The sequence below is a fragment of the Moesziomyces antarcticus genome (assembly GCF_000747765.1).
Source record: "Moesziomyces antarcticus DNA, scaffold: scaffold_v10002, strain JCM 10317, whole genome shotgun sequence".
Lineage (NCBI taxonomy): Eukaryota > Fungi > Basidiomycota > Ustilaginomycetes > Ustilaginales > Ustilaginaceae > Moesziomyces > Moesziomyces antarcticus.
Genome location: NW_014639008.1, coordinates 1,315,197 through 1,331,821, shown reverse-complemented (window position 1 = coordinate 1,331,821; position 16,625 = coordinate 1,315,197). Strand labels below are relative to the sequence as shown.

Below are 16,625 nucleotides of genomic sequence, written 5' to 3'. Positions count from 1 at the left end.
AAGAGCGTCTGCGCTGGATCCGGTGCAGAGCATGCAGAGCGCGTCTTGGCGCACAAGATCCCACATGTCGTATCTGACTGGGAGCGAGCTTATGTGGCTAGTCAATCATCATGCCTACACAGCGTCAAACCAAACCGACGCCAAACATGATGAGCTAGATCCACGTGTTGACAACCGGTCCATGGCGGTATTCACAACAAGACGAGGACAAGTCCGACTAAGCATGGCGTGATGACCTTGTCTACTTGAACATCCCCGCTGCCTCCTCCCTGGTCCGCCCTGAGAACGATATGCGACCGCAAGATTGCAACCATCCCTTCTTCGCGCTGCCACCCACTCTACCACGACTGCTGTCCATACTCGCACCCCCGCCACACCGCTCAAATGCACCCATCCAGCACACACTTGAAATTCTTGGGCGGATATGCAATTGCCTCTAATCTGGGGAATCGGGCTAGAACTGGAGCAGGTTGGGCTGGGCATCGCTCGCGAGCGCCTTGCCGAAATCGCTCGATGGCTGGAAAGGCCTTACGCCGGAAGTGAATCCCGTTGCCTGCGGTACCACACCCTGCCCCTGCTGTCCCTGTGTCGAGTTGAAGCCCGAGGTGAAGCCCTGCTGCCCCTGCCCCTGCTGCCCCTGGGGGTTGGGGTTGAAGGCCGAGTTGAAGGCCGATAGCGCAGTGCCACCCGCATTGGCCGACGCATTGGCACTGCCAGCAGCGTTGCTTCCAAACCCAGAGGCAGTCGAGCTCGCACCGAAAGCGGCCGTCGAGCCCGTGCCAAACGCCGATGTGCTCCCACCTGCACCGTTGCCAAACCCACCAGCCGTCGAGCCTCCGCCAAAGGTGTTTGCACTCGCAACCCCACCGGCGGCTGGACTAGCGACCCTGGCGAACGGGTTGCCCGTCATCTGTGGCTGCACCGCCAGCTGGGGCTGACTGGCCAGACTCGCGCCAAACGCACTCTCGGGCTTGAACGGGCGCACGCTGCTACCGCCCATCCCCGTCGGCTGAGGCTGCACCCCAAACGACATGCCACCCATCTGGCCCACCAGCTCCCCCTCCTGTCCCCCCACCTGCTGCTGTTGCTGCTGCGGTTGCTGCTGCTGTTGCTGCTGTGGTGGTTGGTCGCTCTGTGGCTTGGCCGTGAACTCGGACGCAACACTCCCGATCAACCCGGTCTTTTGCGGCACCAATCCCTGCTGCGGGGTAGCTTGCGGTGCGGACTTGGTGGGATCGGTACCATCCCACGCATTTGCACCCAGCCCGTAGTGTCCCCCACCGGGCGCGAAGGCGTTCATGGCCAGCTGGTTGAGCGAAGGCCCCCGGGCCGCGGGCGGCGAGGCAGGAGGAGGCGTCGACCCGGGAGGTGGCGCAAACGGATTGCGCGAGCCCGTCTTTTGCGCCAACACCGGCTTGGGCGTCGCACCGTTGACCGAGGGCGCGCCAAAGGCAGAGTTGAACGAAGACAGCGCTGACGGTTGCGACGTCGAGCCAAACCCGTTACCTGTCTGCGAGGGAGGCTGCGGCTGCGAAGGCGTCGCCGTGTGTTGCGGCTGCAATTGCGGTTGCGGCGATTGCGCTTGTTGTGGCTGCTGCTGCTGCTGCTGCTGTTGCTGATGTTGCTGCTGTTGTTGTTGGAACTGTTGCGGCTGTTGCGACGGTTGCATGAAGCTGGGCTGGGCGTCGAACGTGCCAAAGGGCCCACCGAATCCAGTCGGCTGCGGCATGAGCGACTGGCGGAACGGATTGAATCCGGTCTGCTGGGGCTGCAAGAATCCCGACATCTGCGGCGCCATGCCCATGGGCATCCCTGTCTGCTGCTGGGCCATGAACGGGTTGTAGCCGGTCATCTGGGGCTGCATCATGCCCATGCCCGTATGCTGCATGCCCATCGCCCCAAACGCGCCGCTCATGCCCATCATGCCAGTGGGCTGTGCCTGCAAGAAGAAGCTCTGCTCGGCAGGCACATTCGAGAAAATGTTCTGGCCACCGTCATTGTCGATGCTGGCGAAGAAGTCCTGCAGGTCCTGGTTGGCGGTGGGCGGCTTGAGCTTGCGCTCTGGCTTGTCGGGTTCCTGAATGGTGATGCTCTTCTTGGACTCGCTCTTGGGCACGCTGCTCGAGATGGTGGAGATGGGTCGTGCGGTGGATGCAGACGGTGTACCGTCGGCGATGCGCTTGTTTTCCTTGTACTCCTTGCGGTTCTGCTCGAAGTTCGGATCGCGCAGGTACTCTTCGAGCGCGCCGGCGAGCGAGACGGGCGCATGCTTGAGCGAGGGGATGGCGAGGTTGAGCGAGTGCGACGCCTTCTTGGCGCTGTTGAGAAAGGCGACCACATTCTCAGTCTGCCTGCAGAAGCGACGGTAGAGTTCGAGTGCACGCTCTGCGTCCGACTTGGCCATCTCAAAGTAGTGTTCGAGGATGTTGATGACGCCTTCGTTGATGGCGGTGTAGATGGCGAGGAGGTCCTTGAGGGTCATGCGGAAGGCGGACATGACGAGGTCGTCGTTGAGATCGTCAAGGAAGAAGGAGCACTGCATGAGCACGCTGGCGACCTTTTGGGTGGACGACACCTCGCGCAGCAGGCCCTTTTCCACCGAGAGCTTGCGCAGGCGGTTCGAGTTGCTCGCGCCGTTGGCGTGGGCGCGCGAGCGGTCCGAGGAGCGAATGACGTCGTGCTTGAGCTCGCGGTAGGCGCGCACGCGCTCGTCGAGGTACTGCGCATAGACGGAGAGCGTCTGGGGCGCCGAGACGCCCGACCAGCTGTTGGAGGCGACGTTGCGCAGGCGGATGTTGCCGGCGTCCGAGGCGAGGTGCGAGAGCACATTGTCCACCTCGCCGTTGCGGATCATGGTGTGGAGGATGACGAGCGACTTGAGCACCACCGTGGCGTTTGAGTCGCGCAGCCGCGTGCCGAGCGCACGGCACACATCCTGGAGCGACCCATCGGTGGCAAAGGTGGTGGCGATGATGGGGTCGATGTACTTGGGCTTGATGCCGCCGGACTTGGGCTTGGTGGCGCCTTTGACCACCTTGTCGTAGCTGGACATGGCGGCGGGGGCGGCGGCGGCGGCGGGTGGAGCGGCCGTGCGGTGTAGATGATGGAGGAAAGTATGGATGCATGAGCGGGCGGACCGGCCCCAGCAATCTCACACGCTCCACAGCGCTGCACAGCCGAGCGAGCCTTTGAGGGCGAGCGAAGCATCCGTGCGCCGCTTCAGCGCCTCCGACCGAGCTGGCGGTGGGATTTCGTCATTTTCGCCCTTTTAGCCCGTTTCGCCCTCTTCGCCCACAGCTTCCGCCCTCTCCGACTCGCGTCCTCTGCAACTTCCACATCGGACGCCGGTCGGTCGGCCGGTCGGACCTTGATCTCCCGATCTGACTCCCTCTTCACCATGCTCACCTAGCCTCCTCATCCTTTCTCTCCAATGCGTTCTGAGAACAAGTACACTATACAAATACATTGATACCTCGCTCTGCCGCGGCACTCACAGCGAGCTCTGCACCTTGGGCAGCAGCGTCTCCTTGAGGAACTTTTCGAGCTTCGTCGCGCTCTTGGCGTACGGCGACGAGGCCGGATTGTAGGCGCGGCAGTTGTCAAAGATGAGCTGCGCATCCGCGGTGAGTTCGTCCACATTGGCGTACTGGTTGTTTTCCAGCTTGGCCTCCATAGTAGAAAGATCCATGGGGTTCTTGATCACGTCGTAGTAGTCGGTCACCTCGTCGCCGTTGACCGGATTGACAAACGGCCACGCGCTGCCGTGGCCGTTGAGCTCCACGAGGATGTGGCGCATGACGGCAAAGTGCGGCCCGCGCTTCGGTCGGCGGCTCAGCTCGTCCATCTCGGGCGTCCAGCCGCTCTCCTTGAGCCCCGGCACCTCGCTCGGTTCGACGAGGAAGGTCGCCGTGGGGTCTTCTTCGCCATTCTGCTGGTCGCGCTTCGCCGCACGCTCCGGCTTGGCCACCGTGCCGTCCGGATTCTGGATCAACCCTTTGAGCTGGATCAGTCGCTGTCGGTTGTGCATCGCCTCGAGCCCCTTGTGCACCACGTGCGAGCGGCTGATGCTGCGGATCTTGGCAAGCACCATCTCCTTCTGCTTGGCCAGCATATCCTGCACCTCGAGATACTTGACCCTCGGCACCATGCTGCACTGCATCAACGTTCCGCCCTCGTAGTCCTTGATATATCCCACCCACATCGACCGGTCCAAACTGATCTCCTTGGTGAAGCCCTGCTTCTTGAAGTAGCCGATCGCATAGTTGTCCGCATACGTCAGGAAGTGCATCACGGGCGACGACGCCTTGACGTGGTCCTTGACGTGGTTCATCAGATGCGACCCGTACCCCTTGACCTGCTCCGTGCTCGTGATGGCGCAAAACACAATCTCGGCAAACTTGCGCTGCTTGAACGGACGGTACGTGATCCCGCCCACCACCTGCAGCCCGCGCTTGACAATCGCCACGCTCTGGTGGTTGCGGTCAAACACCAGCCGCGAAATGTACTCGCGCGGCATCTTGGGCAGCTGCCGCTGGAAGATGTTCTTGAGTCCCGTCAGCAGGATCATCGACTCGTGGTCGTCGTCGTTCGACACCACGCGGAACTGGATCAGCCCCGTGCGCTCCTCGATCACCGCAGGTCGCTCCTTGCGCGGCGCAACCCCTTCTTCCGCCGCCGACGCTGCACTCTTTGGTGCTGGCTCCAGCTGTTCCTCCAAGTCGATCGCCTCCTCTTTCACCTCGGCTTGGCGCTCCTCCGCGTCCTTGGCCTCGGTCTCTTCCTCTGCCGGCCCTGTTCCGCCGTTGGTGGATGCTTGGGCAGCAGCATTGGCCGCATCCTCGCCGCCTTCGCCCGCAGTAGCAGCGTCAGCTGCGTCGGCTTCCTCGCCCGACTCGTCGCTCAGATCCGTCGACACGTTGGCATCCGCCGTCGACTCGTTCGCCAGGTCCGAAGACGCCAGCTTCCTCCTCTTGGCATCGTACCGTCCATTCGATGCAGCCGGCGAGGCGTGGCGCGACGCCGCATTCGAGTGCGCCACCGTCATCTCGGGGCTCGACAATCGGCTCGACGTCGCCACTGAAGCTTCGCGATCGCGCGACCGCGACCTTGAGCGCGAACTCTCGCGCAGCTTACGCTTCCGGTTGAGGCTCTGCAGCAGAGGTGTTGATGAGTGCGGCGCTGCAGGTAGCGACTGCGACGCCGGGTGTGGGCTCGGAGTTGCATCGGGCGCCGTGCTGAGCTGCGAGCCCGGGCTCGACGCCTCGATGAGACCGTCCGCACCGACGGGCCGCATCTGCTTGCGCAGCGACTCGATGTCGGCGTCGACGTACTCAAAGTCGAGCAGCTTGTGCTTGTCTTCCAGAAGCTCGTCGAGGCGCACGGCTACCTTGCCTCTGCGCGTCGCCTCCTCGTCGTCGGTGTCGCTGAGCGCTGCGTGCTCCTCGATGCTCCGCCCGCACGTGTCGCACGCTACTGCACCCCAGGCCGCCTTGAGCTTGCCATCGTCGACGGCGCGCGTCTCGTGTCGTGAGCTGCGCGAGACAGGATCCTCCACCACCTCCTCGTACTCGGACGGTTTGAAGCCGGCGCAGCTGCGCACATCTGAGCTGGTGCCTGCGGAAGCGGAAGACGATGGCGTGTGCCTGGCGATCTTGATGAGCCGCTGGAATGGTGTGAGTCGATGCAGCGACTTTGCGCCCGATGGGTATAGAAGAGGCATGGCGGCGATGGCTGCGGGCGCAGGGATGAAGCGTGCCTAGCCGACACGCATGTGGCAGATGGTGTTGGGAAGCAAAGATGCAGGTTTGGTGTTGGTCTGCATCTGCAAGAGCGCGTCGGCTCGCCAGACGCAATGCCCGCATCCCGATCTCCCCAATCCGATTCGGCTCAAATCGGCAAGATTTCGAGCCAACTGTCACGCGGCTGGAGCCTCACTTTTGTCTGCCCTCCAACAGCTTCCGCATCACTCTCATCCACACTACCTCTCTTCCTCAACTTCATCCTTTGGTGCGGCTCAGGATCTACGAGCACGATGTACTGTCTTCGGTGGTGGATCCCGCTGTTCCTGCTGCCGTTCCCGCACGCGTCGCCTTTGTTCCTGGTGCTGTTCCTCGTGTCGTTTGCACTGCACTCACAGCCATGCATCTACTGCGCACTCATCCTAACGGGTCTCTTCACCACCTCGTCCAACTGGTACGGCCCCACATCCACCATTGTCCCCGCCATCAATGCTGCAAATCACACCGCACAGCCACGCGCGAGCTATGGCTGGATCGACCTCGGTCTCTCCGGCGGAAACGGCTTCTTTAACCCCCTAGCACGACCACGTGCGTCAACACCAACACCACCTGCGAATGAGGATCAAGTAGACGACGGGCTCTTCAGGCTGGCGATACCCTGGTCGGACTTGGAATGGAACGTGCCCAAGCGGTTTCATGTCGGACCGAGCAAGCACCAGGGCTTGGGGTTCTGGATCGACCTCGGCCCAAAGCTCGATTCACCAGCTCAGCCGGCTATGCAAGCAGCATCCACACTATCTCCAACCGATACCTCGTCGCAACACACAGAACTCTGAACGAGGCAAGCTTATGTGCACTGCAATTATACCCGTATCAACCTCACCGCACGCCTTGGCAATGCACACTCTACGTCGTGGCCATGAGAAGAAATGCCGATTATGACCATTGCCGTGATGGCAGGAGAGATGGAAAGGAGGTGTCTAGTTTGCTTCGTCGGTGTCGCTGATCTCTGTGATGTCGGGCGAGGCAGCCTCGCGCAGTCTGGCAAGCAGGGTCTGGGCGACCTTTTTCTGTTCGGCCTCGTCGGACTCGGTGTCATCTTCGCCCGAAACGCGGTCTGCAAGTTCGAGCTTTCTCTCGCCGAGCGCATGGATGTCTTCGTCGATCGTACCGCGGCTTAGCAGCTTGACGACCGTGACGGGCTTGGTTTGACCCATGCGGTACGACCTGTCTGCGGCCTGCTTGTCATTGTGAGGGTTGAAGTCCTGGTCGAACAGAATCACCCAGTTGGCAGCAATCAGATTGATGCCCAATCCACCCGCCTTGGTCGAGAGCAGAAACACGGTAATCGAAGGGTCGTTTGTAAATTGATCCACCAGCACCTGCCTGTCTTCGACCTGGGTGGACCCGGTAAAGCCGACGTACTTGATGCCCATGTGCTCGAGGCAGACGCAGAGGATGTCGAGCACCATGGTGAACTGGCTGAAGATCAGGATGCGGTCTCCCTGCGCCTGGATCTCGGGGATGAGTCGTTGGAGCGCCTGGATCTTGCCCGAGTCCATCCACTCGGGTGCGGGGAGGACGTGCTTGCGCGTAGCCGGATAGGTCTGCGCCGAAAACGACAGCTGCGCATCCGTGTTGATGCGCAGATCCTCCTTGATGTGCTCGAATGCATAGTCGGCATAGTCGGGTTCCTTCATAAGGTCCCTCGCCATGGCGTCGATCTTGGCCTCGTCAAACAGCCTGCGTGTTAGCAGCGGATGGTTCGCCGCCTTGCGCAGCTCCATCAACACATGGCCGCTCTCCTTGCTCCCCGCCGCCTTGGTCGCTGTCTTGCTCCGCGTCGCAGCGGGCTCGGATGCTTGGGCTGCTGCGACGCGCTTGGTTCGCGCCACCGCCTGCGCATACACCCTGCGCTGCGACGGCGTCATGTCGCAGTACTCGACGCGCACCGTCTTGGTGGTCAGCTCGGTCAGCACGCGGTCCTTGAGACGACGCAGCACAAACGGATGCATCATCTTCTTGGCGCGATCCACCCGCTGCTTGGACAGCTGGTTCTGCTGCGCGCCCGGCTTCACCTTGAAGATGGCCGCGAGCGCCTCCTCGGCGTCGGAAAAGTAGGCGGGCATGATAAAGTTGAGCAGCGACACCAGCTCCTGCAGGTTGTTCTGCAGCGGCGTGCCCGTGAGCAGCAGCCGCCAGTTGGTCTTGAGCCGCAGCAGCTTTTCGTACTTTTGCGACTTGCGGTTCTTGAGCATGTGGCCCTCGTCGAACACGCACACCTCGAACCCGCCGGCACGGCAGTCCTGTTCGTCGCACCCGGGCTTGCACTCGCTGCGTCCACAGCCCCTGCGGCCGAACTTGCGCAGGAAGTTGTGGTCCTGAGGCCCACCTGCTGCCATGTCGTACGTGGTGAGGATGACCTCGAGCTCCGAATCCGCCGCGAGCTCTTCGCGCAGCTCGACGCGATCCTTCATGGAGCCGTAGTACTTGCGCACGCTGATGCTGGGTGCAAAGAAGCGGAACTCGCGATCCCAGTTTTCGAGCACCGAGCTGGGCGCCACCACCAGATGCGGGCCGCGAATCCCAAGGTGCTTGAGATGCGCAAAGAACGCGATCACCTGCGCGGTCTTGCCGAGCCCCATCTCGTCGGCGAGGATGCAGCTGGTCTTTTTGCGGTAGAGCAGGTTGAGCCAGTTGACGCCGACGAGCTGGTAGTCCTTGAGCCTGACACCGTCGGCGAGCAAGCGCGGCTGCTCGTCGAGGTACAACTTGTCGGCCACGCCCTTCTTGATGCTGGCGAGGTTGAGTGTGCTGGCGGGCGTGCCCTCGCGCGAGCCTGCAGCCGAGGCGGGCTGACTCGCATCGGGCAGCCAGGAAGCCATGGCGTCGGTCAACTCGCGGCCGATCTTTTCGCACTTTGCCAGCACCTCGTCCACCTCGTAGTAGCCGGCCATGAGGTCCTTGCACTGGTGGAAGAGGCGCGGCGTGACGCCCTTGGCGGCCTTGCTGCCGAGCTTGTCTTCGACGTCGTCTGCATGGGCGAAGGGGCGCAGCGCGATGATGGTGTCGGCCTGCTGGGCGTTGCAGTTGGTGGTGTCCATGAGCGCATTGGCGTCGGCGGTGTTGAACCACTTGACGGCGGCGCGGTCCTCCTTTTCGGCGCGATCGTGGCCGTCGGAGTTGTCGTCATCGGAGCTGAGCTCGATCGTCTCTTCCATGCGCTTCTTGGGCTTGGGCGGCTGCGGAGCCGCAGCAGCGGCAGGCGCGCGTGACGATGCCGGGGTGGAAGAGCGCGAATTGGAAGCGACCACGCTGGACTGCCTCGACCTGTCGGAGGCTACAATGCTGGCCGTTGCGGGGCGTGAGACAGCATCACGCGCGGGCTTGAGGCTGATGGTCTTTGTGGTTACGACGCTGGGTCGCGAGGCGAGGAGCTGGAGCGTCTTGTCGATGTTGCCTCTTGTTTGGCGCAGCGCTGCGATGATGCGTTTGGGCTCGAGGAGCGGTTGGATCTGGATGATGCGTCTTGCCTTTTGCTTCAACTCCTCTTCGGACATCGTCGGCAGTTGCGAGTGTTGCGTCGCTGCGGCAGACTTTGTAGGTGATGGTGTTGTCTTTGTCGCCGTGACGGTGGTGGTTTGCGGCCGTTGCGGTGCGACCTCTTGGACGTCGTCGTCGCTGCTGTCGCGACCGTTGGCGGTGGTTGCATTCTCGCGCTTGCCGCCGCCGTTGCTCATACGGCTGGTGTCGGCAGTGGTAGTCGGGGAGCGGCTGCGTGATTCCTCGGACGGCTCACGCGAGCGATTGCGCGAATTGCCACCTCGCACCAAGCGGCGCTTCTTGGGTTTGGGCTCGTCATCTGCCGACGACTCGGGATCCGAGAGGCCTGAGCTGTCGTCGTCGGACACTACAATCTCGCGCTTGGCGTCGGTGCCGTTGTACTTGAACTGCTGGAGGCTGGAGCGGAAGGAGGAGGAGCCCGGCTGGGAGGTGAAGGCGGTGCGGCTCATGGCGGAGGCGTTGGTGGCATTCATGGCGGAGCGGAACGGGTGGGCGGACATGGTGGGCGTGGGCGATGCGACGATGGGGCTCGAGTCGAGGCAGATGATGCGGGGCGCCGTGGCTGAGTTGGCATGGGCTCGAGGCGGAGTGGCGGGTTCGATGGGATCGTCGGTGGTTCGGCGTTGGTGGTGCATATGTGGGAGAGTTGGACGTCGTGAGGCTACGCTTGGCTGAGCTGCTTGCGAGCGGGTATCGATGTGCACAGCGACTCCAGAATGCAGGAACGGAGGCTGTCCAAGCTAGCGGTGCGGGAAGAAAGGGTGGTGGTGGAGGTGCTGGGCGGACGCCGTGTGGTGTTCGTGTTTGGCAGCCGCCTCCAAGCCGGCCGAAGTGCTGCTGCCCAACATCGCCCTCCGTTACCGGAATCCTGCCGAGCCGCGAACCGAGGAGCGACTCGAACTTTTTACGCAACGCGTGACGCACCTCTCAAAATGAATTTTTCGAGCGCCGCGCTGTCCGACGTGTCTTGAAGCCTCTCTACGCGTAGATTTCATTTAGCCGCGCCGGTGCAGCATAGACCCCTCCTCCAACGGGCATTCCAATCAATACACACGACAACGACACCACGCTTCATCGAGAGACATGCATTCGGAACAATCACATTGCTAATCACTTCAAGCTAGCCACATCACTTGCGCTGGCCGTACGCCTTGGTGGCATAATCTCCACCCTCCACAATGATGTTGGCGGGGGTCTGGGGCTTGCCGCTAAAGTAGTTGGTGAGGATCTCCTTGACACCGGCAGCGTATCTCGCCTGGGCGTCGATGGAGGTGCCCGAGATGTGGGGGGTCATGGCATTACCGCCGACGCCGTGCTCGTACTTGACGGCGCTCTTCATGTGGTAGAAGTCGTGCGAGGGCTCGGGCGGCTGTCGGTCGGTGACGTCGCCGCCGTAGCCTGCAATGTGTCCGCTCTCGAGCGCCGCACGGATGTCGGCAGCGTTGACGATAGCACCACGCGCAGTGTTGACGATCCAAGCGCCCTTCTTCATCCACGAGAGCTTCTCGGCGTTGATGAGGCCCTTGGTGCCCTCGTAGAGCGGGCAGTTGATGGTGAGCACGTCGAGCTCGCCCAGGAACTGCTTGAGGTCCTCGACGCGTTTTGCGCCCGTGTCCTTCTCGAGCTGCTCGTTGCGCTGGTAGTCGTAGTACGTGAGCTTGGCGCAGTCGAACGGCTTCAAGCGCTGAAGAACACGCGAGCCGATGCGTCCCGAGCCCAGCGTGCCCACCACCTTGCCCTCGAGGTCGTACGACTGGCGTGCCACCTCGGCGACGTTCCAGCCACCCTCGAGGTACTGTCGGTTGGCGGGCACAAAGTTGCGCACGAGAACGAGGATGGTCATGACGACGTGCTCCGCCACCGACACTACGTTGGAGCCCGTCACCTCGTACACCGAGATGTTCCTCTTGTTGGCCACATCCAGATCGACGTGGTCCGAGCCGACGCCGGCGGTGATGCAGCACTTGAGGCTCTTGGCCGACTCGAGCACCTCGGCGGTGAGGTAAGCCGGGTGGAAGGGCGTCGTGATGACGATCTCGGCATCCTTGACGTGCTTGCGGAACTCCGAGTCGGGCGTGTCCTTGTCGGCGGTGACAACGAACTCGTGGCCCTGCTCCTTGAGCCAATCAGCGATGCCGAGCTTGTTCTCGACGGTGCCGAGCAGACGAGGCTGCTCCTCGCCGTACTTGCCGGCGGTGTAGAGGACAGCGAGAATCTAGATACGGGTGACGCAGTATGGACCGTCAGTGTCGGGAACCGATGTAAGCAGAGCAGCAGACAGAACCCAAGAAGGGTGCTTGTCACCTACCTTGACCATGTTGGGCTTTGTGGTGGAAAACTGTCGAAGGTTTGAAGTGTAGCGGGGGATGGTTGTGCGAAGAAGGGATGCTCGAGCAAGCATGTTGAAGGCTTATATCTAAGAGGTGCGGGGCTGTGGGCGCAAAGCAGATCCTCGTCAATCAAATGAACCGTCCTCTCTCTCTCAAACGACTGCGAATGGGCAGGCAGCCGGGCGGGTCGCCCCGAGGCAGACACCGAAAGAGCCATGGTCAGTGCGGACAGCGGCGGTTCGTCTGTTTGGCTTTGGCTTGGCTGGCTGCGGCAGCGGCGAAGAACGAGCAAAGCCAAAGAGGCGCCGAGACAGCGTGGTGCGCTGCGGTGCGGGGAAGCCGAGAGCGCGTTATGACAGCTGCGGCGCGCCAGCCGAGCAGCGGGGGAAGCCAGGCTTCCAGTGTGGAGGCAGATTCCAAAAAATTGCCCGGTGCACGGACGGCGGCCGCGAAGCGCTTCTGGAGCTGTGTTCTTTTTTTTCGGAGCTTACGGCCGACGTCCGAAAGTGCCATCCAGTCCATGACATCTTGCCGCTGTTTCTCCACTCGGCCTCCCCGGCGCTCGTCAGAAGCACGTCCAAGCCCACTAGATGCGGGGATCCACGCATCTACCGCCCCAAGCACGGGGAAATCGCGGCAAACGTCTGACGCTCGCAAGCAACTATTCTTGGAGCCGTCGGTCAATCGTCGTTGCGCACCAGCATCTTCCGGAGCTCTCCGGTGCCTCCGAGATGCCTCTGACGAGCCAAGGCTGGTTTGGATTAGCCGCAACACGGACAGCTGTTGCCTGTGCCGCGCCAACCATCCCATCGACGCCTGCAGATGCCTATGTCGAGCGACTATCGCCGAGATGCCAGATTTCGGGCTGCTGTGGGGCTGCATGGCAAAAGCAATGCACACCGCTGCAAAGACCATTGTGACACGGCTTTGCGTCCAAGGCCGCCCGGACAAGGGCCTCGGACATTCCGCCTGCCCCACACCCCAAGCTAGACATGCCTCCTCTTTCGGGCCTTTTCGGACGCTCGGTGCTGAACATAGCGACGGCCAGCCATCGTAGCACGTGTCTGGTCTCTACTTACAATGTGAAATCTCGACTTGGAGATGTCGAATCGTTTGTATAGGTCCAGGACAACTTGCAAGGTCAGAGAGTCAGGGAGAGATGAATATGAGATTGGCTTCATCGACGGAGTCTGTCTATATATGCCCTGTCATGGCTTGCATGGGCAGGTCAGCCGATGACGGGTTGCGAGCAAAAGACCAACGCCACGCACAGACTTGTGTATCGGCTGGAGGTCAGCCGTTGATCGCGATCGTGGCATCCAAGCGGAGCATTCGGTGCTCGCTTGGCCCGTCGATACCACCCAATGTGACTTGTGCGCTCGGACCATTGCATCGCGAGGCATCGCGAGGCCCGCGAGCGATGAGTGAGCGTGGCATTGCAGGCCACCGCCTATCGCCGATTCCCTCAGGCTCATCGGAAAAGTTGACTTTCCAAATCGGCGATTTGGTACGGCTCGGTGCGATGCGGGATGGCTTCATCGTGCAGCACGAAATTTCCGACGTCCGCACTTTCACCCGCATGGCTGTGTCCCCCACCACATGGTGCTTGTTCGCACCTTGAACTTCTGCCATCATCATTCACATTGCAACGCACAAAAATGACGACGACAACCAAACCAGTTCCATCCGTAATTCGTCCCGGAAAGGCACCCGAGGGTCCACCGGGTTGGGAGGAACGTCGTATTGAAAAGCAGATCAACGACCAACAGGCCAACGAGAGACGCAACCACCGTCGTGAAAGCTCCACCGGCCTTGCGGGTATCAAGGAAAAGGTGCACAAGATCGGTGAAAAGATGCACCTCGTCGAGCCAAAGGACCCCACACAAAGAACCGCTGCTCAACTACAGGTATGTCTACACTAGCAACCGAACAATTTTGGATAGGATTCTGACCATGCTTGGATGTCTTTGTGCGCGAATAGGACGCTTCAACCATGCCGGAAAAAGCTCCTATTGATCAGTGATCTTCAACTTCACTACGGACGATCATTGCCCTTGGACAATTGCCTGATAATTCCACATGTATTTGTATACTTTTGCTTCGGATGTGGCAAAGGGGTGAATTTAGGAGCGATAGATGGCATCGGAAGTGACTGCGACGTCACGGATCTGTTCGACGTCGTGGACTCTCAGCACGTCGGCACCGGCAGCGATGGCAGCAGTGCATGCAGCAGCAGTGGCGTAGACGCGCTGTTTGGGATCCTGCTTGCCCGTAATGTGGCCGAGGAACTTCTTGCGCGACACGCCGATGAGCATGGGGAACGACACAAGCGAGCAGCACGGTCTCTGGCTCAACTCTGGCGAGCCAACGGGTGCGTCGCGCGCCGGAGTCGCTGCACCAGAGTAGGCATTTCCCCTGCCCTTGTTCGACTGGGCCACTGCTTCGGGTTGCGTCAAACGAGCCAGATCGCGCAGCAGCGTCAAGTTGCCCGCACTGTCCTTGGCAAAGCCGATGCCCGGGTCGAGCACAATGTTCCATCGACGAACGCCGGCTCGCAGTGCACGGTCGAGTCGCACCTCGAGCTCGGCACGCACCCCGGCAACGACGTCGCCACCCTCGTAGGAGGTGAGGCCATTCATGCTCTTGCTGTCGCCGCGCATGTGCATCAGGATGTACGGGCATCGTGCGCGCCGAGCGACCTCGAGCATCAACGGGTCGCGCTCGCCGCCCGACACATCGTTGATCATGTCCGCTCCAGCCGCGAGGGCGGCCTCGGCGACCGAAGCGCGGAACGTGTCGACAGAGATGGGCACGTTGAGGCCCGCAGTGCGCATGGCTCGAATCACCGACACCACGCGCGCCGTCTCCTCGGCCGCATCCACCTCGACCGCATTCGGTGCGGTGCTCATCCCGCCCACATCCAGCACATCCGCGCCCTGCTCGACCATCTTGACCGCCGACCGGACCGCATTTTCGGCGACCAGATTGTCGCCGCCGTCCGAGAACGAGTCGGGCGTGGCATTGATGATGCCCATGACAAACGTCTTGGATCCCCACGTCCACGTCTTGGTGTCTGTGGCTGGCTGGGCTGCGCGCGTGCTGGGCGATGGGATGGGCAGCACCTTGCGGATTCCACTGGGCACGTAGTCGGGCGACTTTTGAAGCATGACGAGCAGCTGCGACATGGTGCGCGAGTACGTCGGATGCTCAAAGTCCGGCAGGATGTCCTTGAGCGGCTCGAGCACGAATTCGCGCTCCTTGATGCCCGGATGCGGCACCACCAGCCGCGGCGCATCGTCGATCTCGAGATGGTCATACAGCAGAATGTCGAGGTCCACCGCGCGCGGGCCCTTGTCCGGCACGCCCGTCTTGTCGCGTCCGAGCTTGACTTCGATGGCCTGGGTGAGCGCGAGCAGCTCGTGTGGACTGAGCTTGGTGGCGATGCGGCACGCGGCGTTGAGGAACTTGGGCTGATCCAGCACGTACATGGGCGCCGTCTCGTAGAGGAAGCTCGTGTCGACGAGCTTGCAGTCGGCAGCCTCGCTGAGCGCCTGCACCGCCGCCTCGATGTTCGCCGCGCGATCGCCGACGTTGGAGCCGAGCGCGATGGCGGCGACGTGCCAGCCCGATTCCGAGTCGAGCGCGGACATGGACGCGGCACGCGGCGACGTGCCGTTGAGCGCCGAAGCGATCTGGGTATGGATGGATGCGGAAGATGGCGAAGCGGTGGGAGCAGCCACTTGAGCGGCGTCGGGACGAGTGTGTGCGCGGATGCGCTGCTCTTCGAGCGCAGCCTCTTGCTCGAAAAAGGCGCGCGTGCGCTCCACTTCGACTCCGGCGCTGCTGGCAAACATGATGGCGCTGGGCTTGTCGACGCTGACGCGGATCTTTTCGACCTTGTTCTGGAGCACGGCGACGCGGGCTATCGAGGTGGCGAGGCTCTCGACGGTCTTGTACGAGCTTGCCTCGACGTAGGCGGAGATGCTGCGCACGATGGTGCGGTAGTTGTGCTGGCGATTCACCACGTCGACGACGCCGACGGTGGAGTTGAGCGACTCCTTTGCGCGCGAGAGGCCCGAGTAGATGACGAGGTTGAGCTTGACGTTCTGCTTGTCCTCTCTCTCCCACGGATTGACGCCGATGATGGTGTTGATGATGAGGTCGCGCACGATCACCTTGTCCTCGAGAGCGAGTGTGGACGACGGCACGAGTCGGAGCTCGTCGAGGTTGTGGGCAGCAGCATCGAGGTCGGCAGGGACAGGGCTGGCATCAGCGAGCATGTAATCGTCACGAGTGCGCGCAATCTGCACTCCGGCCGAAGCGGCATGTAAGAGAGAGCGCGGCTTTTCGACGTTGAGCGTCACCTTGGGTGCATGGAGCACAAAGAGGCAGACCTTGGCGAGACCCTCTGCGAGCGCCTCGAGGCTGCGGTAGCGATGCGCGGCGCAGTGAGCCTCGAGCTGCTTGACGAGGATGCCGTAGTGGATGCTGTGGGGCAGGTGGTCCGACTTGCCGGCCATCGAGACGTCGGTGTGGACGCGCGCATCGATGGTGACGGGCTGTGCCTGGACGCGCTCCCAGTTGTCGACGCCGACGATCATGCGAACCTCGAGCTTCTTGACGACGATGATGTCGGGGAGCGACATGGATGCGGTAGATGACGCCATGGTCGAGTGTCGGCGGTGGCGCCACGCAGACCGAGCTGCGTCGGAGAGATGGCGCTGGCTGGATTTAGGAGCTGCTAAGACGGATCGCCCGGTGACGAACGAGAAAGAGGCAGAGTTGAGGTTCAGAATGGCAGGTGAGATCCGCATGCCCTCACTGCTGGCGCATACTGTCTCGAGCCGGCTGATTCCGATGGGCGCGCAAAGCAGCAGCGACAGTGGTGAATAGTGGTCAACAGTGGTGGAGCTCAACGTCGGAAGCCAGCCGGAATCCTTCGCACGAGCCGCGTGATAAAGTTGGCTCAGCTCCCTCGCCCTCTCGGCCCTTC

The 16,625-nt window shown here is 61.8% G+C and overlaps 8 protein-coding genes across 8 annotated transcripts; 2 read left to right on the top strand and 6 right to left on the bottom strand.

Annotated features, from left to right (window-relative positions):
* Nucleotides 1–454: 454 nt before the first annotated feature.
* PAN0_002c1377 (ANTH-domain-containing protein) lies at nt 455–3,052 on the bottom strand (the record flags this gene model as incomplete). The annotated part of the gene is made up of 1 exon (XM_014803543.1): nt 455–3,052. The coding sequence occupies one exon, from the start codon at nt 3,050–3,052 to the stop codon at nt 455–457; it is 2,598 nt and encodes an 865-aa protein (XP_014659029.1).
* A 438-nt stretch (nt 3,053–3,490) lies between these two features.
* Nucleotides 3,491–5,719, bottom strand: PAN0_002c1376 (uncharacterized protein; the record flags this gene model as incomplete). The annotated part of the gene is made up of 1 exon (XM_014803542.1): nt 3,491–5,719. The coding sequence occupies one exon, from the start codon at nt 5,717–5,719 to the stop codon at nt 3,491–3,493; it is 2,229 nt and encodes a 742-aa protein (XP_014659028.1).
* A 132-nt stretch (nt 5,720–5,851) lies between these two features.
* PAN0_002d1375 (uncharacterized protein) lies at nt 5,852–6,574 on the top strand (the record flags this gene model as incomplete). Its single annotated transcript, XM_014803541.1, has 1 exon — nt 5,852–6,574. The coding sequence occupies one exon, from the start codon at nt 5,852–5,854 to the stop codon at nt 6,572–6,574; it is 723 nt and encodes a 240-aa protein (XP_014659027.1).
* A 144-nt stretch (nt 6,575–6,718) lies between these two features.
* On the bottom strand, nt 6,719–9,937 carry PAN0_002c1374 (SNF2 family DNA-dependent ATPase; the record flags this gene model as incomplete). The annotated part of the gene is made up of 1 exon (XM_014803540.1): nt 6,719–9,937. The coding sequence occupies one exon, from the start codon at nt 9,935–9,937 to the stop codon at nt 6,719–6,721; it is 3,219 nt and encodes a 1,072-aa protein (XP_014659026.1).
* A 494-nt stretch (nt 9,938–10,431) lies between these two features.
* Nucleotides 10,432–11,703, bottom strand: PAN0_002c1373 (NAD-dependent formate dehydrogenase; the record flags this gene model as incomplete). Its single annotated transcript, XM_014803539.1, has 2 exons — nt 10,432–11,517; nt 11,611–11,703. 2 exons carry the CDS (start codon nt 11,701–11,703, stop codon nt 10,432–10,434), a joined length of 1,179 nt encoding a protein of 392 aa, XP_014659025.1.
* Nucleotides 11,704–11,851: 148 nt separating this feature from the next.
* PAN0_002c1372 (uncharacterized protein) lies at nt 11,852–12,547 on the bottom strand (the record flags this gene model as incomplete). Its single annotated transcript, XM_014803538.1, has 1 exon — nt 11,852–12,547. One exon carries the CDS (start codon nt 12,545–12,547, stop codon nt 11,852–11,854), a length of 696 nt encoding a protein of 231 aa, XP_014659024.1.
* A 743-nt stretch (nt 12,548–13,290) lies between these two features.
* On the top strand, nt 13,291–13,655 carry PAN0_002d1371 (uncharacterized protein; the record flags this gene model as incomplete). Its single annotated transcript, XM_014803537.1, has 2 exons — nt 13,291–13,539; nt 13,614–13,655. 2 exons carry the CDS (start codon nt 13,291–13,293, stop codon nt 13,653–13,655), a joined length of 291 nt encoding a protein of 96 aa, XP_014659023.1.
* A 100-nt stretch (nt 13,656–13,755) lies between these two features.
* PAN0_002c1370 (dihydropteroate synthase) lies at nt 13,756–16,299 on the bottom strand (the record flags this gene model as incomplete). The annotated part of the gene is made up of 1 exon (XM_014803536.1): nt 13,756–16,299. One exon carries the CDS (start codon nt 16,297–16,299, stop codon nt 13,756–13,758), a length of 2,544 nt encoding a protein of 847 aa, XP_014659022.1.
* Between the last annotated feature and the right edge of the window lie 326 nt (nt 16,300–16,625).